The 25,586-nt window shown below is 35.8% G+C and overlaps 1 protein-coding gene across 1 annotated transcript; it reads left to right on the top strand.

The window, feature by feature from the left end:
* The first annotated feature begins 94 nt into the window (after positions 1-94).
* GPALPP1 (GPALPP motifs containing 1) lies at positions 95-25,362 on the top strand. Its single transcript, XM_037800382.1, is given in 11 exon segments — positions 95-239; positions 4,256-4,388; positions 5,054-5,149; positions 7,612-7,720; positions 13,430-13,564; positions 14,179-14,343; positions 17,647-17,685; positions 17,687-17,710; positions 17,712-17,747; positions 23,637-23,855; positions 24,463-25,362. Coding segments are annotated over 10 exon segments (1,044 nt in total). The 5' UTR covers positions 95-151; the 3' UTR covers positions 24,463-25,362.
* The last annotated feature ends 224 nt before the right edge of the window (positions 25,363-25,586 follow it).

The raw sequence follows: 25,586 nt of genomic DNA on the forward strand, positions 1-25,586 counted from the left end.
ATTTCCGTTAGCGAGAATTACCCGACGCAGCCAACCACAGGCCCAGACGTCATTGGTCGGCGCCGGAAAAACTTCAAGCTTTCTTAGCGTATCGCTGGCTGCCTTTCGGGTAGATTCGGTCCTGCGCGAATAGAAGATTTTTGTGTGTCAGATGGCGAGGGATCTGATCGGGCCGGCGCTGCCACCTGGCTTCAACGCTCGCGGGAGGGCGGAGGACGAGGAGCGGGACCCGAGCCCGGGTAAGCGCAGGCCCCCCCTTGGTGGTCCGGCCCAGCTCTCTGAGGGGAACCCCTGAGGCACGCGAGGGCGGAGGAGCGGGGAGTGGGCGCGGCCCCGCGCGAGATAATTCCCTCCCCCCACCCCCCGAAGCCGTAGTAGCAAGAAGGTGGCGGTGGGGTGTTTCTCAGAAAAGTGGGTGCGTTACGCGAGCCTGGTAATCATTATGATGTTGATATATTCTAATTTAGCTCTTAATATGAGCCGGACGCTGTGTTAAGCGGTTGACACCTGTTCAATCGTTTAATCCTCTCAGGAATTACATGAGTTGAAGACTTTTCATTCCCATGTCACGAACTGGAAACCGAGGCTCAGATAGGTGCCCGGATCACATAGCTTGTAAGTACTAGAGCCCGAATTAGGACAGTGGAGCCCGTGCTCCTTACCTCTGTGCGGTATTGTTTTCAGATATAGGAGACTTTGGCTCTCAGCAGAAAACTCTTTGTTCTTTAGCCCTGGACCTGCCTCCCTAGCGTTTCTTCTGTCATTGCGTCTGACATGCACAATACTCAAATCAGACCGAATTTCTGTACAGTTATCAATATTCTAGGCTCAGGCCTCGCTCTTTTTTCATTTCTTGATACATCTGACAAGCTCCTATCCATCCTTCAAGATCCAACTTAAATGTCACCCTGTTGTAGTGATTCCATACTATCCCAAGCAGGTTCCCACCCCCCACCCATTTAATTAAATTAGCTATTTAATACACTATATATAAATTATTTGTCTCCACCACTGCAGTATGGTCTCCTAGTTTTAACACATAGTAGGCACTTTGTCTTTGCCAAATAAATGTTTCTCAGACTCCTCCATGCATATCTTACCTCCTTTAATGTTTAACTAATAGACTGGAACTGACACTATAGTTAGAGAAAAATAAAGCTGAATGAGTAAATCTCTCATTTCTGGATCTAATTTTTGTTGGTTGACTGCCCCAAGGCCATGTTAATACCCAAACGTTTCCCTTACAAATCTCATTTCTGTTAATAGCCACTAAAAGTCATGCTTTTATTTTAGCAAGTAAGGTTCTTTCAACTAAGGTTGAAGAAGAGAATGGAACCAGGTTATCTAGTTGGGTTCGTATATGCATGTTGTTTCTGATTCACTATATTCCTTGATTTTAAACTAAGGTGGGATTTGCTCCCCAAAGTGCTACTGACAGAATCACTGAAATTTTTAAAGGGTATCATAAATTTAAAATGTGAAGGACAAAGCTTTTGACTTTTTCCCCCAATCCTCTCTCCTCTGGTCTTCCTCATGTTAGGAAAGGCATTACCACACACCTTGCTGGCCAGTTGAGCCCTACCCCTGAGGCTTCTCACTTCTTTTTGTCCTCACCTCCACATCCAAACCATTAGCAAATCCTCTTTGCTTTTTTTTTTTTTTTTTCAAAGTATGTTGCATATTTAATCATTTTTTAGTCAGCTTTTTTTCCCTAATTCATCTTCCCTCCTTCTGATCCCCTTTTGGTGGCTGTTCCCAAATTTGGGTCAAGTCTCTCCCAACTTAAAACCTCCTTACTCTATGCTTTATCCTGTGCTGAGTGCTTTGCATGCATTAACTAATGCATTCTTCACAATAATCCTTTGAATTTGGATCTATTGTTAACCTCATTTACAGAGGAAGAAAAATACCCAGCAAGTGGCCAAGCTGAAATTCTAATCTGGGTTGTCTGGCTTGAAAGTACTTGATCTGGCCCCTTTGTACCATCCACTTTCTTCTGTCATTTTGCTTACTTTGCTTTAACCACACTGTCCTTTTTGTCCTCAAGCACATCTAGCTTATTCCCTCTGTAGGACTTTTCAAAAGCTGCTCCCCTGTCTGGATGCTCTCCCTTCAGCTTGGTACATGTCCACTGTCCTCTCATTGTTGAAGCCTCTACCTCAGTCCTGCCCTCAATTATCTATGTAAAATTACCCTCCCGCATATGCACCCACCTTTTCTCTGTTTTCCTATTTGCGTAAAGGAATTTAACCATCTGCATTGATATTTCTTTTTGTTTGTTTCTCTAGAAGTATTTACCTAGTAAGTGTTTGTTGGATGGATGGATGATGAATACTAAATGTTGGATAGGATAGTGGTTAAGGGTGTAGTCTCTGAAACCAGACTCCTGGGTTCATATCTTGGCTCCTCTCTTTAGTTGGGTGAAGTCAGGCAAGTTACTTAACCTTTCTGTGCCTCAGTTTCCTGATCTGTAAAATAGAAACAATAGTGACACTTCTCGCAATAATTTCTGATACCAACCACAGTGCAATTCTGACTAATGACCTGGAGTCGAGCCAGACTCCACAGGTTGAAAGCAGAGTCCTCACAAAACCACCCTCACTTCAGACAACAGCCGCAAGTTCGGGGATTCCCAAGGCCACACTCACTTCTGAACAGCTGACTACAAATTTGGGAGTTCCCACCACCCCTTGAAGTTCAAAATTAATAAGTTCTCCCAAAATTCAGAAAAGTACTATACTTAAGATTACAGTTTTATTATTGCAAAAAGGATACAAATCAGGACAAGCCATAAGAAGATATGCATAGAGCAAGGTCTGAGAGGGCCCCCAAATGCAAAGTTCCCATGCCCCTCTCCCCATGGAGGCCAGACGCATCACTCTCCCAGCTCACTGACGTGTATTACTGCTTGCGGAAGCTCATCCAAGCTTCAGCGTTCAGAGTTTTTATTGGGGGGTCATGACACAGGCATGATTGATTTAACCCATGCCCACATGATTGAATGTAATCTCCAGCTTTCACTTCTCCCTGACAGGCTGATACGGCATGGTCTGCCTGGGAAATTGCAGAGATTTAGAGGGTATCTTTCAAGAACCAGGGACAAAGGCCAGCCAAGTTCTTTATTATACAACACCTCCCTAATAGGGTTGTCAGTTAAATAGGTTAATGTATGTTAATCTCTTAAAACAGTGCATAACACATAAGAACTCAAAACATGTTAATTTTCTTTTATTATTGTAAATTTTTGTTATCATTAATATTGAACACATGGCATATCTGGGAAGCTCTTTGGAAAATCATATTTCCAGGCCTGACTCAGGCCAACTGAATCAGAATCTCTGGGGGAAAGACCCAGGAATCTTTTAAAAATAGATATTTTAGCGATTCTGATAAACATCCAGACTTGGAAATTATGACAATATACTTTATTTATAATTACCCATAAGTTTACCTTTATGGAGGTCTTTATTTCTTTATGCCACTTTGATCCACTTTGGCAGTAGACTTTTAGCGTCATTACTCTGCATCAACACAGAAGTTGTGTCTTTGTGACATGACAACATTATACAGTGATATCATATAATAATTTGTAATTTTGCTGAGCTGTAACGTAAGAGCTTTGAGTGGTCCGAAGGGACCTTTACCATACTTTACAGCATCCCACCCCAGTGTAACCTCTTGCTCTTTTGTGTATCTCTACTAGACCGCAGTAGAACTTAAGAGTGATTCTGACTTTGTTTCTGCTTAACAAATTATCTTGGAAAGAAAACCAACTGACAAATATGGTGATTTATTTTCAAGTTAGAAACCAGAATGGATATTTTGATTTTTGATATATTGAAGTATGGAATGGCCAATTTGTTGTTTGGTTGGCTCTGTGACATAAATATGTATACCATATGCTGTCTGTAGGGGAAAATGTCATTTAATTGTTTTGGCAAGTGCACCAAGCAATGCAAAAATTGCATGTTACTGTGGAAATTATATGCTATTAAATTTATAATTTTAGGTATTATCATTCTTGTGAATATCATAGTTATGCTATCCAATTCTTGATTTCTGCCTTTCTTAAGCTTACAGTGTAATTGGAAAGGCTAAACCAGTGTGCACAAAACATTAGAAATTGATATTAAAATCCGTAACAAATGATAGACGGCTGGTCTAGTGAATTTCAGAAATTGAAGAATGTCATTCAGCGGGTTCATTGAAACAGTTTTGTTGGTTTTGACATACACAATATGTGTATCTTCTTTAGTTGCAGGACCGGCTTTGCCCCCTAATTATAAAAGCAGTAGTTCGGATTCATCAGATAGTGATGAGGACAGTAGCTCTTTGTATGAAGAAGGAAATCAGGAATCTGAAGAAGATGATACTGGTCCAACTGCAAGGTCAGTCACTTACTTTAATTAAATGATAAAACAAGCTTCAAATCCAGTATAAGTTGGCTGGAACAGATAGCTGCTCAGGGGATATCATATCTGTCTTTATACAGCAGAGGAAGAAACCATTTCATATAGCATTTTATCATGAACTATGTCTTTTACAAAGAAATTTACATGTAATGTACAACTGTGGAGATATCTAGAATTTCAGTAAATTTCTTATTGAAAAATTGTTCTGGAAGATATTATTGAAATGACTAAATATTCTAAATAAACCATAGAATTTATTTTAAAGATTATATATGCAGTGTATGTTTATCTGGCCTTACTATGAGTCCATGTAATTGAGAAGTTGAGTCTCTGTTTATTATTGGATAGCAAGGGTTTTTTGATGCAATTTGAAGGCCATGAGATAGACTAGCAACTTAAAACCCTTCCTTAAATGAAATTAAAAGTCAAAGTTGTGAACTTTTTGCTCAAAAAACATCTAGTAAGTAGACTCTTCAGTACTTCATTAAATACAGGAAATTGATATATAAGTGCTATAAAGAAGTTGTTTCAATGTTTATCCAACTAGTTGAAGTTAATGCTTCCTTTAAAAATGAAAATTTCTCTTTGTGAAAAATTTTTTGACATACATGCACAGATTAAGTACATTATTATGTTTTCAGAAAACAGAGGAGAAATCAGGATGACGACGATGATGATGGGTTTTTTGGACCAGCCCTTCCTCCTGGGTTTAAAAAGCAGGATGAGTCTCCTCCAAGGTGATAATATGTAATATTTCAGGCCAGTCCTCTCTAAATATTTCAACCAACATCTATTAATTTATTAAAGAGTGGTCGGAAATTGTTTTCAATTTATATATCTATATAATATTTGAAATAAGTCAATTATAGTGAATGGTAATGTTTCATAGAATAAGAAGTTATGTACACATTTCTAACACCTCATAGTTTACAAAAAAACTTTCATCTCTCTTTGGTGATACTAACAGTAGTAGACTAGGTAGAAGGCCAGCCCTTTCCTGCTGTCTTTTAAACAGTGAGGAAACAAGTCCAGTGACTTGCCTCAAGTTGTATCCATAGTACAGGGTAAGACTGGGCTAGAATCCTGATCTACTGACTTCTACTTCAGGTACTTTCTTAATTGTTTATTAATAGAAGAAACAAATCCCTGTGGGCCAAATTAGACAATTTGACTAACTTCTCAGAACCTCAAATTTGGCATCTGTAAAATAGGATAACACTACCTGCCTTACAGAATTGTGATGATTGAGATTTTATATTTATTTTCATATGTGTGTATCTTAATATGGTACCTGGAACAAAGAAAGCATATAATAATGATTTTTCTTTTCTCTGAAGTGTAAAAGGTTTTAATGCTGAATGTGAAATTTCATACTGATTTATCATTCATAGGCACTACACACCAATGTATAAGAACAAGTAGGAAATGCTGTTGTTCATTTTATATTCCAAGTTTATAACCACATTTGACAGCTTGTAGTTTCCGTATATCTTTAGCCCTTGGGTTGCCTGTTCGTGTATGGCCCCCAAACTGAGAATGATTTTTACATTTAAAAAAGCAAAGACGTGTATGCCACAGAGACCCATATGTGGCCCTCAGAGCCTAAGATTTACTATCTGGCCTTTTACAGGAAGTTTGCTGATTCCTGGGATTTAACATGTCTTTTAAGAAAGTACTTTGCTTAGTTGTTCAGCAGTTTCTTCCTTGATGATTATATTTTGGACAATAATAAAATGTGTGAAATAAATAGTTGGTAACATATATTGGGTTCAGAAACCTTTTATACAACCATAGTATGCCATGATTGTATTCCGTTACTGTATTTTAAGATGTAGCAGTAACTATCCCCACAAATTCCCTGAGGCTGGAGAAGTGAGCTGTAATTTTATCTATAGATTTGCTAAAAATTACACTCAAAAAAATCATGCTATACTTCCCTACAGCACTTTATAGCTTATGAATGTTACCCAATTTGATCTTTAACAATGCCAAACTTCCCCATTTTACATAAGCAGAGCTTTTCTGGCTCAAAGTGGTTTGATGAACCAAGACAAGAAATTATTAAATGACCAGTATCAGAACTGTTTTTCCCATGTCAGGAAGCTTGTGTGTGATGTTGTAATTGAATACAGTGAAACATGGAAAATTCAGCTTTGGCATCAAAGCTGGTTTGTAGCTCCGGGACAGTGACAGGTTTGAAAAAAAAACTGGTATGAAAGAAAAGATGAAGAAACTTTAAAAGTCTGAAAAAGAGTAGACAATACCATTTTTGTTTTTCCCTACATGAAGTAAGGTTTTCTTGTTTTAAGACCTGGAATTCAGGCTGTTTTCCCTTTTGAGCTGAAGACAATTTCCTCCGAATGTGGCAACATGGCAGCTTGAAGGAAAATGAACTTTAGCGTCAAGTATAAACCAAGGTTCAAATCCCTGCTCTGCCACTTACTATTTGTGTTGGCCATGGGCAATTGTTTTTCCCCATCTAGAAAATGGAGTAATTTATACCAGTCAAGGTTGTTTTCAGGAAACGAAAAGGAGCCCTGGTTGAAATGTGGTTGGCACAGCACCTTTTCCTTCTTTTGCAGTCTCAGATGAGCTAGCTGTATTATTCTACTCTTCCACATCATTATTAGATTATTAGTAAGGGCAGCGTATAGATTTTCATACCACCTTGGCACATGTATCACAGATTGCTGGCATCTATTGTATTGCACATACTGCATATGTCCTTATCAGAGCTCAATTTATATTTTAATAATTCTGACTATAATTGTAGTGCTCCTAAGGTATTTTTCAGTAGATAATGAGTACCAAACTGAAAACCAAGGCACAAAATAGAAAAAGACCTTTGCAGGCATCAGTCCATAATAAGAACTTTTTAAAAACAGAATCATTTTAATTTAACAAAGTTCTTATAGGAAGTAGGGGTATGTCCCAGTGCCACAAAGATTGAGAACTATTAGTTTAGTCTTTAATTATCAGCTAACAAGTAGAAAGTTAAAATATAAAAATCAGATATTTTAAAAAAAATACCTGGGGGAGAAAAACTAGGTAATACTAGTAAAAAATAGGTAATAGTAAAATGTGTTAAATTCCGATTCTCAGCATTTGTTATTACCTGATTTTTATATTTGTGAACTTTTATTTTGAAAACTGCTTTTGAAGTCAGGGAGAATGATAAAGGTGAATTTTTATTTTTCAGGCCTATAATAGGTCCTGCATTACCACCTGGTTTTATTAAATCTACACAGAAAAGCGACAAAGGCAGAGATGATCCAGGACAACAAGTATCATCATATTTCAGTTCCAAGGTTTGGAAAATTTTAGTTTAAAGTATAAGATTAAAAAAAACTCAAAACCTTATGTAAGTAATAACTGCAATTGTTGAACTCAAATGTAATTGGAAGACATGGTTGTATTCAGATTAATTTAAGATTATAACATGAAATCAAAAGTTTTCACAAACCTGAGATTCTGTTCGAAAAAATAACAAAAATAGCATATTGAAAGATGTTACCTATTCTTCTCATCTTTGAAGGGAGGCTTTAAAGTTAAAATTAGAAAATAGAACATGATGAAAATTCAAGGAATGTTTGTGATTTGACCTGGAGGAGAGAAAGCTGAAGAGTTTTTTAATAATAGTCTTTATCCTGAAATTAACTACCTACCCAGTTCTGGTACTGTATATAACACATATACTGATAGTGAGTGATTTTATAAAAAGGTAACATCAAATAATTTTGGAGTAAAGTATGAGGGCTATTTTTCTAATTAGAAGCCCAATGCTTAACAATAGTTGAGATTTGTAGAATGCTTTATAATTTGTAATGCATTTTCCCATGTATGGATATTACTTTTATCTTCTCCACAGCCTCATAAAATAGACATTATGCACATCTGACAGATGCTAAAGACCAGAGAGATTGGGTAACTTACCCAAGATCACACAACTTGTATTGATCAAAACCAAGGCTCACACCCAGTTCTTATGACTTGGAATCAACCTGTTCACTCTGTTGTATGGGCAATGCCTTCTGTATATGAATTCATATCATATTTGAGACTCCTGATCATCTCCACCAAGAATTCAGTAGCTACACTCAGATTGTTAATGAAGAGAGATACAGTGCAGTGGTCAAGATCATGAACTTCAGATTCCTTTATTGTTCCAACAAATTTTTAATCAAACACCTACTAGTGTCAGGTACATAGTTTGTGGAAGTGAATCTGTCAACAAATTCTGTTGTCCCTACCTTCAAAAGATTCTGGAGAATCCACCACTTCTGCTATCACCCTGAAGCATGTCACCCTCACATTTCACCTGTTTATCAGTCTTATGTCTCTGGCTCTTGTCCCTCTACTACCTGTTCTCAACATAGCAGTTAGTGCAATCCTGATAAAACTAAGTCAGATCATGTCACCCTACTCAGGAACACCACCTTGCTCCTCCTCTCTCTGAGTGAAAGCCAAAGTCCTTACAGTGGCCCAGGAGTGCCTACTCAGTCGATTTTCTCTCTCACTCTGATCTTTCCTCACTGGCCAACTTGCTGTTCCTCCTTAAATAGAACAGGCAGCCTCCTGCCACCGGGCATTTGTACCTGCTGCTGTTCTGTCCAAGATGGCTCTTCTCACAGATACCTGTGTGATTTGCCTCTCAGACCTTTGTCATTCTTTTGCAGGAATGTCACTGTTTCAATGAAATTGTCTGTGATCTCATTTGAAATTTCTAACCCCTCTTCCCTCTACTCCTATCTCCTTGCCTTTTTAAATTTTCTTCATAATATTTATCACCACCTAACCTGGTATTTATTTTACTACTTCTTTTTGTTTGTTGTGGACCTCTGCCCAGTATAATGTGAGTCCTTAAAGACAGAGGTTTTGTTAGTCTCAGTGCCTTGTACATAATGGACAGTCAAAAATATTTGTTGAATGAATGAGTAAGTCAGACATAGTTCCTACCCTCATCACACTTACAATGTAGTGGAGAATACAGACATTAAGCAAATAATTCTGTGATGAGTAGTACTAAAGGGAGATAAACCATGACAGAAAAATCTAAACTAATCTGAAGAAATTAGAAAGACTTAGGACTATGCTGAAGATTGATGAGTTGGAGGTAGTGCAGCAAAGAGGATGGGGAAGATTGTTAAAGAGAGTGCAAATAGCTTACTTGAAGGCAGAGGAGAGTATGGAGAGGAAGGAAGTTAGGGTTAAAGAAAGACAGAGAGGTAGGCAAGAGCCACACCAAGCTTTGAGTTCTAGCACACATCGCCTCACCCTGACAGCTAAGTTTCATCAACAGTAACAGGCAGATTGTTATACTTACCTCGAGGGTTGTTGGAAGGATTAGATCAGAATAGTAAGTGTTCAATTTATAACAGCTTACATTATTATCATTGTTCTGATTACTGCCTCCACTGATGCAGTGAAAGAGTAACGTGAAGAATTTAGGCTCAGTATTAGAGATCCTTTCTGACAAGTTTGCTAAATACAAGAACACATGACTAAAGGAAGGCCTCCCAGCCATAAGGAAGACATGATCAGGCCAGGCTCTCCCTGCTGTCCCCCACACACAGAGGATGCAGGGGAAAGAAAATAGCAACAAAATTAGTGCACAGCTGAGCTCAAAAGAAGGAAAACCTCAGATGCTAATGACACTGAGAATTCAAAGCCAGAGCAGTAAATATAAGTTTACCCAGCAGGGGACCACAGTGCTTTTAGAGAACCCAGCTGTAAGTCCTGAGGATTGGGATGAGGGACAGGAACCATAACTCAGGCCCATCATGCAGGGGAGAGCTAATGAACCCTTTGGCTAGAACTCACAGCCTCAAAGTACCACTTTGTAAGACAGTACTAGAACAATGAACCTACTGTCCTAGGAGAGTGGCAAGGAAGCTTGCTGTAGTCTAGGGCCTTGTCATGCTATCTGCAACCTCCTTCAAATGGTTCAGGAGAAAAAAGGTATGTGTGTGCGCATGTGTGTACACACACAGATAAGAAAGGAGAAAGATAAATGTGGTAAAATACTAACAATCGATGGGTTTCGGTAAGGGTAAATGGGTATTCTTTGTACCAATTTTGGCACATTTCTGTAGGTTTTAAATTTTCTAAAATAAAAAGTTGAGAAAAATATTTTAAAGATGTAGCACCATTCAACTTCATTCATAGTTGGAACTTTGTCTTAACCTACTTAATTAGCAAATGGATTATTTATATAATTCTCAGGGAATTATATGTTCTTTATTCTCTAGCTTCTCTTAGCAAAAAGTGGAGGTAAAGCTGGGGCAGGGATTACACCATGGTATACCTGTTTAAGGTATTCCTGGTTCTGAGCTATTGGCTTCATAATTTCCCTTAATCCCTTTTCAAAAAACACTTCCATTCTGTTTTCATGTTTTCTCAAAGTGGGGCTTCTCTTAGTCTCTCATTCACAACAAATACCCCCAAATTGAGGCATTCACAATAGTACTAATGGTTAACATGTATTGAACATTTACCGTAAGCCAGACATCGCAAAGCACATTACTTGCTTAAACTAATTTAATCCAAATGGTGATGAAATAACAGAAGATCCAGCTCAAAATGGAACTTTGTCTTAATCTACTTAGTTAGCCTAGTGGATCGTTTATATAATTCCCTGGGTAGAATATATTCTGTAGTCTCAAAATAAGGAAAATACTTTCATACATACAAAGAGGCCTGGAGGAAAGTTATTCCTGAGTCGGTTAATTCAGCAGCCTGATGATATCCAGGGCTCGGGTTCTTTCCACCTTTCTGCTGTATCTGTAGCAGGTTCATTTGTCCTTTTAAGCTGACTCCCATCATTATGCCAAAGAGGTAGCCAGAATCCTAGGATTCACATGCAGATGCAATGTCCAGACACAGAAAGGGGATTTATCCCTATCCTGGGCCTTTTTTTTAGAGCTAGGAAAATCTTTCTGCACGTTTCCCGTAGACACCCCTCACATCTCTGACAAAATTGTATCATATACCCACACCTAAACTTTATTTGGACAGGAGGAGTGAGACCAAAGTGATTGGCTTAGAATTATCAACATTATTTCCCAGGAGTGAGAGAAGGGCCTAGTTTCTTGAGGCCATCATGGCTCCAAATAGAATGAACAAAATATAAGGTTCTCTTAGGAATAGAGGAGCTACCAGTTGGCACAGTTATAATCCTCATCTGAAAGAGAAACGGACTCAAAGGATAAATAACAAACCTCAGTGCCACAGCTAATACAGGGACAAATTGGGGGATTGAAATTAGGTCTAATTCAGCAGCTCAAATTATAATTCCATTGTATTTTGGGATACATGTTCCAAATAAATAATTTTGGTTACAATTTCCATTGTATTTTAGTATAAAATAGCTCTTGTTTAAAAATAAAATAAAAAGTAATAACTTGTCTAGGACTACAATAATTTAATACCTAGATTGGGTGTGGGTTTATGATCTGGCTTGTATTCAGTTTAGTGTGTTGGGCCTACTTTCCTGTTTGCTTCTCCATTTCATAGTTTTGTCTCCCAGTATCCTAAGTGATCTTTATTTCTAAAAACCTCAGACAGCCTACCAAGGCATGCTGAAGGTCTGCACTCATAAAAACATCTCGTGTTAGATGAAAGTAAAAATGCCGTTAGCTCACCCCATCATCTTAAACCTAGTACCATGTTGATACCATGTTTCTTCCTGTTTTGAAAGTTCATTTTATCTTTTTTATCTGCTCAGTTTATTTTACAAGTATTCTTGTCATAAGAGGCTATAAATATGTTTAAGGTAATGTCTTTGACATCAAAGAGCTTACTGTATTATTGTAGCAATAAACTATAAATTACTTTAGTTCAATCCTTAACAATTAAAATAAAGTAATATAGGGGCTGCTGTATTATAAGTAGCAAGAATACTATTTTTTGATCTTAGAATATCTGAATCTCAGGTGCTAGTTTTATAACCTCGGACAACTTTTTTAACCTTTCTAAATAAACTTCTCTAAGCTAGGTTACTTCAAAAGGAAAATAGGAATAATACTGCCCATTTCACAGTTTTGTTATGAGGCTCAAATGATGCATTGTTTGCCAGAGTCCATAGTTATAAACATTTGTACATGTGTGTATCGTTTATAAGAGGCCACAAGACAATTTATAATAGTCAAATTATTTGGATTAATAGCAATTGCTATAAGAATTCAGAGGCTAAAGCACAGATAGAAAGTTACTATAGAGTGATTAGTGGGGAAAATGAAAGCAATGCAAATGAACTTCTGATCCTGGTAACTTGAAAGATAAGCAGCAGCCACCTGTCAGAGCTGGAAGACAAACATGTCATTGTTACTCATCTATATCTTTTCCTTGAGGACAAGGACTGCCTTTAAATGTTAGTGTATATATAGCACCTAACAGAATCATGCATGAATAGCTTAATAAGAACAAATTGAATTCAATTATTACAATACTATTATATCTTTGGGGTGAGTGAGCTACTTTTGGAAACAAATTAACACATTCAGGTCACCATTTCACTAACTCTTGCACACCATTTCTTTTTCGGTGGACTATATCGAGTAGTTAGGGCTAGTACAGCTCCCAAGAATGCCTTACTTGTGTGCATCTTATTCCAAAGAGCTTTATTTGTAACAGGAATGAAAAATAGTTTCCAACTTTGTCAACTCTGACTAATTGGTAGTAGTTACTTGGAATGCTCTGTTGAGAAGAATTGTGAGACCACTTGTGTGTATATCAAGAAGAGAACCAAAATAATGTATTGTCTCCATGAACACATGGTGAATAGGTGTTGACAGTCCATATGCCACGTATCTATTCAAGTAGTTTTTAAAATTGATTGTGCCTTTGTTGGCATACCTGAGGAAGCCAGGAAAAGGTTCTCATTGTTCACTGGTTAGCCAGCAATACAATGTTTGCTTTTTTGCTTGATTGTGGATAAGCAGTTTACTAAATTTTAAGTAATTTAGGTTCCTTTTCTGTAACCTATAACTCTGCTTAAAGGTAATGTCTTGTTTTAAAAGGAAACAGACAGCAGTGAAGATGATGAGGACATAGTTGGACCAATGCCTGTGACCGGACCGGTTAACTATAATGTAACGGCAGAGTTTGAAAAAAGGGCCCAGAGAATGAAAGAGAAACTGACTAAGGGAGATGATGTAAGTTTTAAATACACTTTACTCTCGGAAATGAGACTAGATGGATTAAAAATCCAAATTTTCAAAATAAAAAGTTTAAATATACATATATTATAAGAAATTTAAGATCTAGAAAACCCTGAAACTCTAAAGGAAATGACCAGCAAAATTCCTCACTTAAAAATTTCTGTATGGCTAAAGATTACCTGAGGTCAAAAGAATCACTGGATGAAAGTATTAGTAATGTATATGTAAGAGGGCTGATAACCTTTAAAACAAAGAGCCCCTGCAAGGTGGTAAGGAAAAAAATCAGTCCACTAGAAAAATGTGGAGGGCACAAGAACAGGCTCTACTGAAAAGGAAATACAGATGGCTAATAAACATTTGAAAAGATGTTCAACCTTATTAGAATGGAAAATTCAACTTAAAACAAAAATGAGATTTTTTTTTTTTTCATCAATTTGGCAAAAAAATTTAAAAGGTAAGGTTCATTAGCAAGGATATAAGAACATCAGTCCTTTCCATAATTTTCTGTTAGATAACTTCAAAACCTCAACTGAGAAAGTCGCTTGCACAATATTACATACATAATTTCCATGCTTTTTTTTTCTTTCAACTTTTTATTTCCCTTAAAGGATTCATCCAAAGCAATTACAAGGGAGTCTTGGATGACTGAGCTTCCTCCTGAAATGAAAGACTTTGGTCTTGGGCCAAGAGCTTTTAAGAGAAGAGCCGATGACAAGTCTGGAGATCGATCAATTTGGACAGATACTCCAGCTGACAGAGAAAGGAAGGCTAAGGTGAGAGGTTTTGCTTGTTTGTTCATTTACTTCTCTCCATGGTGGCTCTGTTTTGAAAAAAATAAAGAATATTATTTTTTAAATTATGATTCCAAAGGGAAAATCCAGATTTTTCCCCAAAGGGAAATTATGAAGAAAGAAGTGACATTAATTGCTTACTATTTGCCAATAAATTGTCTCATTTAAATCTCTAGAAAACCCTGAGATATAGGTTTATTGGGCCCATTTTATAGATGGAGAAACTAATCTCTATGAGGTCAACTTTTCTGGGATCACAGAGCTGGTAAGTGATGAACAAAAATTCCATTCTAGACTTTTTCTAACTCCAAATTCCCTTGTTTTTATACAGTATCATACTATCTCCATGAAAGTGTGTCTTTTAAAATATCTTGATAGAACCAAAGCTGCAGATTAACCCAGCAAGTTAAATGATACATAGACTGTCTCTAATTGCTGTATCTCAGGTGTACAGAGTTTCTTGTTACTGATAATACATCAAACTCAGGAACCTACAAATCAACCAGATGTCAGTAAGCAAGGGGAATATCCTCTTTTATTATTTTTATATTTTCTCCTCTTGAGTCTTTCAGTTTATTATGAAATGTTTCACTGTAATCTAGAAATTGAACTAGTGCCCCGGCACTGCTCCTTAAGTTTACACTATCCAGAGGTCTTTATCACCTTAGTCCCTTTTCTTTTGAGTTTTTCAGCTAATTTCACATCATAGTAGGAAATAAATCCTCCGTATTCATCCTTTGCCCTCCCAGGAAGTCAGCGAACTGATTGTCTTTTTGGGCTTTCCCTCAAACGGACTCCCTGCTGCACTGGAAGCCTCTGCATCTAGCTCTTTTGTTTTGCTGCTGCTGTGTTTAGATGATTGGACGGATAATTGTGCCATGCAGGATTTTCTTAAACCTATAGATGAAAAAATTACTAATGAAACTATGTGCGTGCAACATAAAAATCCAGTAGCACCTAAGGACCTTAAATCTTGGTTCCTGTAAAACTGCAAATTGATGTGGTATTAATAAAAATAAAAACTAAAAAAAATCATATGACTTAAAATCACTTAAGTTCAAACTGCACTGCCTAGTTTGCACTTGTTATATTTTTCTGTGATATTTTCCTCTTAAGATGGGACATCTCCTTAAGATGTTCCAGTCAAGTCTTAAATGCTTGACTGATTTTCACCCTATGATAGCAGCTTCATTGGTACTGATCTAAACAGTCCGTACCTTAATTCATTGCCCTAACCCTGTTTATCCTGTCCACAAGTACCTAGGATTATCAGGATTTCTATTTTCATTCTGTACCCCTAAATTAAATACCTACTCTGCCAAGCATTGTGCTTGGTTGTGAGTGGAGAACTTGTAAATCGATGGCATTATTCTTAAAATGTACATAGTATGTTGAAGTCTCCACATTGTAGTACCCTACCCACCCTACGTATGTGGCAATTCATAAGTTCTCTTTTGTTCTGAAGATTGAAAGAAATCTGAGATTTGTACTAGAGGTGAACCAGTGCACATTGGAGCAGAAGATTCAGAAAAGATGTGGTGTAGAAGTGAGCCTCACACCTTGAAAGGCTACAGTTGGAATGCCTTTTGTCTACTCTTCCTTAACTGGTGTTTTATAAAAATAATAAATTTTTATAAGATTTTATAATTTAGCCTATAAAATTGTCTCCATAAAAATAATAGTAATAATTCCCTTGCTTACATGGACTTTTTATTTGGCCTACATTTATTTGTGCCTTTTTCTTTCCTATCCCTGATTATATGTGAATAGCTGTCTAGCCTAAGAGTGTTCTTTAGAGGAAAATATCACAGAAAAATGTAACAAGCACAGACTAGGCAGTAGTTTGAACTTAGGTGGTTTTCAAGCTTTATGACTGATTCTTTAGACCTGGTCATTCTTCTTTTCAGTGCTAAAAAAGTTTTGTTCAGTATTTACAGTAGACTAGTAAAGGAATTATTAACAGCCTTTACATTTTAAATGATACTGTATCATAGCCCTTAGTATCACAGAATTATATGTGTCATAATCCATATGGTATCACAGAGCTATTTGATTTCTGATGTCTTTGATCCCGTGTAAAGTTCATGACTAATTTTTATAACAGATCTTAGCCAAATATCCTTCTTGATAAGTTCTTCATTCACTTCATCTTTCTTTTTTATATGTGATTACCCAGCAAGAAATAAGATTGCTCTTTAGAAAGAAATGGAATTGCTCTACATAAATTAATTGAATGGGATCTGTTATTTCCTCACCTCCCAGTCTTGACTAGATCTACTGCATCTTAATATTAAATATTCTGGTATTTATTTCCATTTTACCATAATACCATTTTCCCCTTTATATTTTCAAGAAAAAGCATCTGTTTTCTGGGGACATGTCTATGGAAAAATAAGAAGTGAGCTATTCCTATATTTTTAAGGAAATTTATTAAATTTATTAAATGTTGTTTTAGTCCATTATTAGGATAAAAATTATATGAGGGTCTCTGGTTTTCTAAGCAAATAGCAGTATAAAAATATGCTTTGAGAACAGTGGTTTTTAGCTGGTTTTATGTGGGCCCTCCCAATTTCTGATTGGGACTACATTCTCTAAAAGATTGTTGCAATGTTTTTTTTAATAAAAATTTCTTAATTTATACCTAATCCTTCATTTTTGTGTGCATACAATTGTAAATGGTATTGGGTTTTAAACTTCAAATTCCAATTATTCAAGTGGGCACACAGGAAACCAATTTCATATGTTGACCTTGAATCCTGCACCCTTGCTATACTCATAGCTTATCAGTTCCAGGAACATTTTTGTAGTTTCTTTGGGGTTTTTGATACAGTCATCATGTCATCTATGAACAAATATTATTTTTTTTCCAGTCTGCATACTTTTTATTTCTCTTGTCTCTAACTAAAATTTGTTTTTCCCCCTCAAGAGTGGTATTGCTGTGCCTTGTATTTTACTGTTTTTGAAAATAGCATAGAATTTTTTTAAGCCTTATTTTTTTTTCTGCTTTTCTTCAGTGTTTGTCAAAGTAAATAGATGATGTCTTTCAGTTAGTTGATTAGATAGGTTTTTGTTTTTGTTATTTTTTCTTGCTTTCAGAAAATCATTTAGTAGAATATTACTTATCCCTTAATCAAGTATATTAATATTTTTAATGGGAAGGAATTCAAGGAGCCTGGCCTAGTTTAATCTCTTGTTACTCAATCAAAATAAAAATGATATGTATTTCTTTCTTACTTACTCTTAATTATATTGTTCATTGATGTATTATCTATGTTCATTCCTCAGGAAGCACAAGAACCAAAGAAATCATTCCGTAAGAAAGATGGAAGAATATATATTGTCAGGGAGGGGATAAGAGATTGGCTGAGCAGGTATCCTCATACAATGTAAGTAAAAGAATACAATGTATAACTTGGTAATTTTTCTTTTAATTCCTCTTCTCATTTTTTTCTCTTTTTTCTTCTTTCTTTCATATGCCTGCCTCTTTACCTTAGTCTTTTTTGATACATCTGTCCTAAAAAATACTCAACTCTGTTGCTTTTGCATGTGTGTATATCTGTGGTATAATCCTTTTGCATAGGATTTTTTTAATGCATTTTATGTAATGTTTTCAGTTTGTATTTTATTTGTCATCTATCAGAAATTTAATTACTAGAGCTATATAGTACATGATCAGAGAGCAAGCAGCAGGATCCCTGACTAACTCATAGAAATCCTCAGTTCATAAATTTTTAAATTTGAGTCTTGGAATATTTAATGTAAAGATTTAAATATGGGATAAAATGTTTTTGAAATATGGTTCAATCTAAATTTATATGCTAAATAGGTCAATATTTATTTTGGCATATCACTATTTTCTTATATTCTCTCTTACCGTTTGTAAAACTTGAGTATTTCCCACTCAAGAATAAATAAAACTCCCTGAGCCCATTTGCCCCTGAAGGTGTTCAGGTGTTCAGGAAAAGGACCTTCTGTTTACAATGTATTAGTTAATTGAAAGTTCCATAAACAATAAGTATGGAGTTAACTTGATTTACTGGACATATTAGTACCAGGAGCAGTGATGCATAGATGAAACATTTTGAAACAGACTTAAAACTCAACCCACATATGAAAACTGACCAGCTCAAAAGTCAAGCCTCAACAAAATTCAGGAATCACTGTAATTCAGACCATGTTCTCTGACCTCTGGAATTTAAGTTAAAATTCAGAATTAGTATAACTTAAAAGCCCAACTGGAAGTTAAAAAAAAATCAAAATTTAAACTTCATATCAAAGGAGAAATGATAGTGAAAGTTAGAAAATAGCTAAGCTGAATGATGACAAAGTGCACCGTGTCAAAAAGTGTGGGGTGTGGCATAAAGGAGTACTTAAAGATGGATTTACGGCTGTTACAAAAGAAGAACTGCTGAGAATTAATAAGCTAGACTTTTTTCCAAACTGGCATTTCTTATCAAATTAAGCATACATCACCTACCATATGACGCTGCAGTTCCACTCCTAGGTATTTACCTAAGAGAAAGGAAAACTTTCGCCCGCACAAAAACTTGAACATAACTGCCTATAGCAGTTTTATTCAAAATAGCCCCAAAAGGACTTACACAAAAGTGTTCATAGAAGCTTTAGTCATAACAGCTAAATACTGAAAACAGCCCAGGTGCCGGTTTCAATAGGAGAATGAAAAATCAAACTGTGGTATACTGGAATATTACTCAGCAATAAAAAAGGAACAAATTACTAATAAATGCAACAAAATGGATGACTTGCAAGGTCATGCAAAGTGCAAGAAGTGCAAGTACATATTACATGATTTCATTTATGTGAAGCTCTAGACAGAAGAGGCAAAATGAATATAAGGTGGAAAAAATCAGAACAATGGTTGTTGGAATGGGGTATGCAGTGACTGATCAGAAAGGGTTATAAGGAACTTTCTGGGATAATGGAAATGTTCCAGATCTTGATAGGAGTTTGGATTACAAAACCTGGTTAATGTATAGTTAAGATTTGTGCCTTTCATTATATGTAAATTTACCTGAAAAGAAAAAAAAATGTAAAGAAATACTGAATTCTAGTTAATGAAATGCATGCTGAAATATTTATAGGGATGTATAGTGATGTCTACAATTTACTTTAAAATGCATCACAAACTTTGGCCTCTAATCTTAAGCTAGCATTTGGTTACTTATTATGAGATTAGGTTTCAAAATACTAACATAATGTTAAGGACCCAAACACTCTATGATCTTTGGCTTTTGATAACTCAGACATTCTTTAAAATACTGCCATGAAGACAAAATAAAATCCAGTTAGCCAGAAACTTAGCATGAATTTTTGAAAGTTGCTAAATCCCACTCCATTCAAAATGAATTGCTCTAAATTGTATAAATTGTTTTAAAAATGGACCCATTTTTGTTAAGTAAGTAAATTTGGTATATCAGCTAGCTTACCATTTAGCCAATTGATCTGTACATGATTAACTTTCATTTAATGATTTTTATCATAAATTTGAGCACTTGAATTGTTTGAGTGGATTATAAATATTCCAATGGTTTAAAGTATTCCTCTCTTTATTATTTTTAATTTATTAATACAGGGGATCAAAAAATTGAACACTGTCACCTTTTCCCTCCATTTTTGTTTGCTTTTCTTTTTCATTTTGTATTTTGTATAGTTTTGCCTATTAATATAAATCGTTTTCCTCACTCATGGCTTTAGGTTATGTAGGGCCTGTAAACTCCACTCTTCTCCCATCTCCATTCATCTCTTTCAGACTGTGTCCTCTGTTTTCTCCAGCTTATTCCTCTGTCTTTAGGCCTTCCCTTTCAACTCCAGTTAGACTGTCAACCTTTATTATTACTATCTCATTAATGAGTTATTATCCTCTCAGTGAGAAAGCGAGGGAAAAATGCTGCTAAAAAATCAAGTTTTTTTCCTCTCTCAGTATGGCTTTTTTACCTTTATATATTCATATGCAACTATATTTATATTGCATTTTAGTTTTCTGTCCTAAGTTAAAATTTACCCTATTCCACTTTATCTTCTTTGTTTTCTCTTTTATTACCCAACTCTAGAAGGGTGATCACAGTAGATTCCACATTTGATGGATCACCTGCAAGAGGACCTGGGAGGGTTTTGAAACCTCAGGTTTCTGAAACCCACAGTTGGCAATTTGGATTCACAAAATCTATGATGGGGCTCAGATGTCTGGATTTCTCTTCATCCAGTCAGGGTCGGAGACCAGTGGTCTTCGAATATTTTTGCTTAGTGGCCTGAAGAGAAATTTGAAAAACTATGTTTCTGCTTACACAGTTTTAATTTGACATCATAAGATGAAAAACCTTCATCTTAAGATGAAATTGCCAAAGATGAAATTTATAGCATATTGCCTCACTCTATTAAATGTTGCAAATTGAACCTAAATGCCATAGAAATTCTATATCTACTATTATACATTAAAAATATATACTTGAGCAAGCTCTTCTTTAACTGTTGGAAATTTTATTTCATCCTTTTCTTCTTGAATTCATCTATTCATTTCTTTTCTGCAGAACTTGATCCTAATGGGATTCACTTGTATGCTTGAAAGTCTTTAATGATTATATTGATAAATTATATTTCACTGCAGTGAAAATATACATATAAATTTAAATTTTCTGGTCTAGGTCATTATATGTTAGCACCTTTTTTTCCTTCTGGATTGAGTTGCAATTTCAGTTGATCAAAGCAATGTAAATATACTACACATTTTGATAAATAATTATTAAATGTAAAAAGTAAAATGTAAATTTAATCTCTTAATGAGAGATTTTTTTTTTCCCAATTAGGTCCTGATCTTTGGATAAATGTTACTTATTCCTAGAATGAGATTGATAGATTTCAGCATCGATTGTGTTCTTTGTTTTTATAGTTCTAAGAGTTAAGAAACCTTGTTTTCATAAACAAGTGAATGGGAATGGAGCACGTTTTGTTATAGCACTGTCATTCAGTTCTTTGAACAACTTCTGAGTTATTTTCTTAAACCTCATAGTGATCTATTAACACAAATTATTGCTAATGATCTCTCAGCTGTCAATTCATTAGGACCTCTCTGAAGTTTTTTTTCCCCCCACATTGGTCACATTAGTCTATCTTCTCAATCTTTCCTTCCAAACCTATATAAGGGAAATAATTACATTTAACTTACAGAGATTATGAGGCTACAATATAGTAAAAGTTCAATAAATCTGACACTTAGCATTTATTAAGTGATTCTTACATACCTAACACTGTGTAAATATTTGAATTCATTAGATCATTTAACTCCTCTCTTTATCCAAATATTTTTAAATTACTCCTATTATTGCCATCATTTTCCAGCTGGGAAAATGAGGCTTAAATTACTTTCCCAAGGTTGCCAAGACCAGCTCCTAACAATTCACACTATATGTATTGACACCTTTTTTCCTTAGCAATCAGTATTTGATTTTTTTTTTGAACTCCTTCAATTTTGTTGAAAATAAAGAACTGTAAAGTGCTTGACTTGGAAATCAATTTGTTTCTAAAAGATTTTACCAAGATTTATAAAAGATTTATAAAAGAGATACTTTGCTTAAGCTAATACATTGAGTAGGGATTGAAGGAATAGAAAGAGTGCTAGCTTAAATACTTATTTACTGATATCGTATCTTTTGTACGTTTTTTTAAAAACTTGGAACTCCACATTGAATTCACTTTATGGAGAATATCTGCCACATAACCTAGCTGACAAAATCAGTTCTTGCATCAGCCAAGTCAGACTTACTTTATGGCAGAAAGTCTAACTTGATTTTTCCATTCAAATAAATGTGTTAATGATCATTCCTATGAATGAATTCTAAAGTAGGTAAGTAGGGACCATGAGTTGTCTTCTGAGTAAAATAAGTTGCTGCTACCTTCAACATTTATCTTACCAGTTCCTTATTATTTTGCTTTCACTGAACTCTTTGACTTCTTTGCTTTCTAGATATTCTTTAACAGTGATCAGGGAGTGGAAGAGACCTGGTTGTTAAGCAAAAGTTGTCCTTTCTTCCCTTGCCTCACTCTTCAGTATATCAGAATTCAGAACATTCCAGTAAGAGCCAAAATACTGATTCCTAAAGGGGCACTACACTCTTAAGAGAAATATGTTTAAGAGACAGAAGTACACACAGCCCTCCTGGTTTAGCATTCCTTGATTAAAGGAAGTTTCACTCATTTCAGTATTTCAAATTATCCCTCTGTTTGACACCTTGGAGGCATTTATTCCCCTAGACGATATTCTGTATTAAGATTCCGAGTGGGGGAGTAGTGTGCCTCTCCTTTGTTAAGCGGGAAAAGGGCTGTCATGAAAGAGCAGGCAGCATCGTGAGATGCATTGCTAGGCAAAATCAACTTTTAGAAAACCTACCCGTGCCTTCATGGACTCCACAGTCTGTGACACTGGGGGATAGATACATAGACCCAGTTTGGAGAGTGCTAGTCTGAACCACCTGCATCTGCTCCTCCATCCCCTCACTGCAGTCCAGTGCCATTCTGATTTTTCCCTTCAGCAGTACTGAAAGGTCTGTAATGAATCCCTAATTTATCAAACCAGTTGCCTTTGCTCAGGCCTTATTCTATTAGATACATCTGATAAGTTGAACACTTGTACCCCAGCTAAGAATGAAGAAAAGGAGAGAGGTAAGGGAAAAAGAGAAAGAAAAGAAAACTGAAAGGAACAAAAAGTCCCTTAGCTTATGGAATGTAAGCAGCAGACACTGCACAGGCTTTGAATTTTGCCCCTTCTGTGCCCTTGTTTTTCGGTTTTGCCCTGATTATGCTTCAGCTTCACAGTCCCCTTTCCTTCCCATCCCATCCACCTGTGAGAATCCAGTTCAGGCTTCCAGTACCAGCCCATCCATGAAGCTCTCACCAGGCTCCCAAGGAGAATGTAATTGCCCTTCTTTCCACGTTCATGTATTGGTTCATGCTCTGATTCTGACATGTCATATGATGTTTTTCATGCTGGTGATTTAAATGTTTGTTTCCTCTCTGTCTTGCTATTGTTTCATTTCCTGGCATCTAGTTAGTAGACCTCGTCATCCTGGTTGAACTGAATTTGCCTCCAATACATATTTTCTTCATAGGTTCTGTCTTCAATTTGGAAAAATCTATTGGAGTTTGTAAATAACTCACCTTAATATGCACAGCTATTACCTAATTATTTTGTTTCATGGTCATATTTTGTTAATGATCTGTAGAAACTAAGATTTGTATTTCTGCTCACCTGCTCTCACCAGGACTCAAAAAGATCAGAATCTCTTATGGACATACATCATAAAAAGTTAAAGAATAAGACTGCTGAAGATAAAAATCAGCCCCAAGAGAGAATACCATTTGACCGTGATAAGGACCTCAAGGTTAATCGGTTTGATGATGCTCAGAAAAAAGCTCTAATAAAGAAATCTAGAGAATTAAACACCAAATTTTCACATGGCAAAGGCAGTATGTTTTTATAAGTAAGTATATTTCAGTGAAGTATATTTTCATACTGATGAATTTGAATTTTTCTAAATACTCTGTTATATGTAGATAATTGTATGCTAAAATTAGTTTCCTTTTATAATAAAATAGGTTATAAACTGACATATCTTTATAAATAAACTGTGATTTTTGGAAATTCAGCCTTGTGGAGTAAAAAATGTGATTTACTGGAAAAGTAGCCTTGTCCTCATAATCATATATCAGAACACTGCTATTGAAAAGGTAAAAGAGAGTGTGGTTTGAAGCTAGGATAAATATGCATGCTTTGTTAAAAAATGAAGAAAGACGGTTTAGTGTAGTCTTTTAAGTTAAACAAGATCACAAATTAGAAAATGTTCATTGCTTTGAAAAGTTCTATATAAGGTAAGGTTCAAACCATTTTGTCAGTTATCCATAACCCAATCTGACAAGTATTAGTAAGGGTGATTAAGGAACACATTAAGAGCTGAGCCTGCTTCTTAAAATCTTTATGCTTTTTAGTTGTATGAAACCTACATTGATATTCAAATTGATTATAGGTAAAATACAGTTAAAGTTAGAAATATTTTCCAACTTAATGAATTTTCTTATTCTTACTTCAGGGGGGATTTCCTTGTGCAATGAAGAAAAATTGAAGAATACTCTTATCATCTCTGTCTGACTACTTTTTTATTCCTTTGCTTGGGGCTTCTTAAGATTAGAGATAACTTTTTATAAACTCTACAAATTTATCTGTTCTGTGTACGTCCTTTAAGGTCATGTGGATATAAAAATTAATGTTTCTGATATAAAATGGAATATTTTATATGTCTTTGTCTTCTGAGGAAGCTGGGCTTTTCTTCAATAATGACGTTTTGTTGGTTTGTCCCCTCTAAGATCTGGTCAGAGCCACAGCCCTGGCCTCCCTGTCAGGCACAGCCAACCTGCTCCTGGAGTAAATATGTCAGGCACTTAGAGTAAGCCCAAGAATTTGAAATTGCTCACTTCGTCCCTCAAAACTGCAGATGGTAAATACACATTTCACTTGCAAATAGAGAGTATGGGGCCCAGGGAGGGGTGTCATTTTGTTTTGTCTGTTTTGACACTCAGGCGGCTTTTTGTTGGTTTTTTTTTTTTTCTGTTGTTTTAAGTCAGAATGAGGGAGTTCTGTTACCTCATGTACTATGGGAAAATATTTAATTTTTCTAATTTCAGTAGGTATTTCTGGGGAAGACAGTCTGTGTGCCATTCTCCGTCCACAGTATGGAGTCTGAAAGACTCTGATCTCTGTGCCACTGCTCACGAGCGGTGAGGTCTCTAGTACTGGGTCTTAATGATCCCAGCCAAAGCTCTTAGAGTCTTTGAACTTCTCTGGGGGAGATCTTACTGTACCCATTTAATTTCACAATTTTTAGCTAATTTATTGGTGACAGATCTTTTCTATCAACCATGAATAGCCTTTAAAAAAAAAAAAAAGTCCAACTAATAATCCCTTGAATACAAAAATGTAAATGGGAAATCTAATTATAACCACCCTGATGGGAGCATTAGACATTTATATTGCTGTAAGTACTGCCTTGTAAGATGTTAAACAGAAAATTCTTAATAGTTGAACCTAAACGCAAATTTCTGTAACTCTTATTTTCTGGCAGATCAATTCCAATTGTCCGGCTAGTTCTGTTTTCTAGTTCTGATGATGTAAGAGGTTTCAGTGGAAAAAAAAATTCTGACTCCTAGTTCATTTAAGC

Source organism: Choloepus didactylus, chromosome 12 (assembly GCF_015220235.1).
Source record: "Choloepus didactylus isolate mChoDid1 chromosome 12, mChoDid1.pri, whole genome shotgun sequence".
NCBI classification, from domain to species: domain Eukaryota; kingdom Metazoa; phylum Chordata; class Mammalia; order Pilosa; family Megalonychidae; genus Choloepus; species Choloepus didactylus.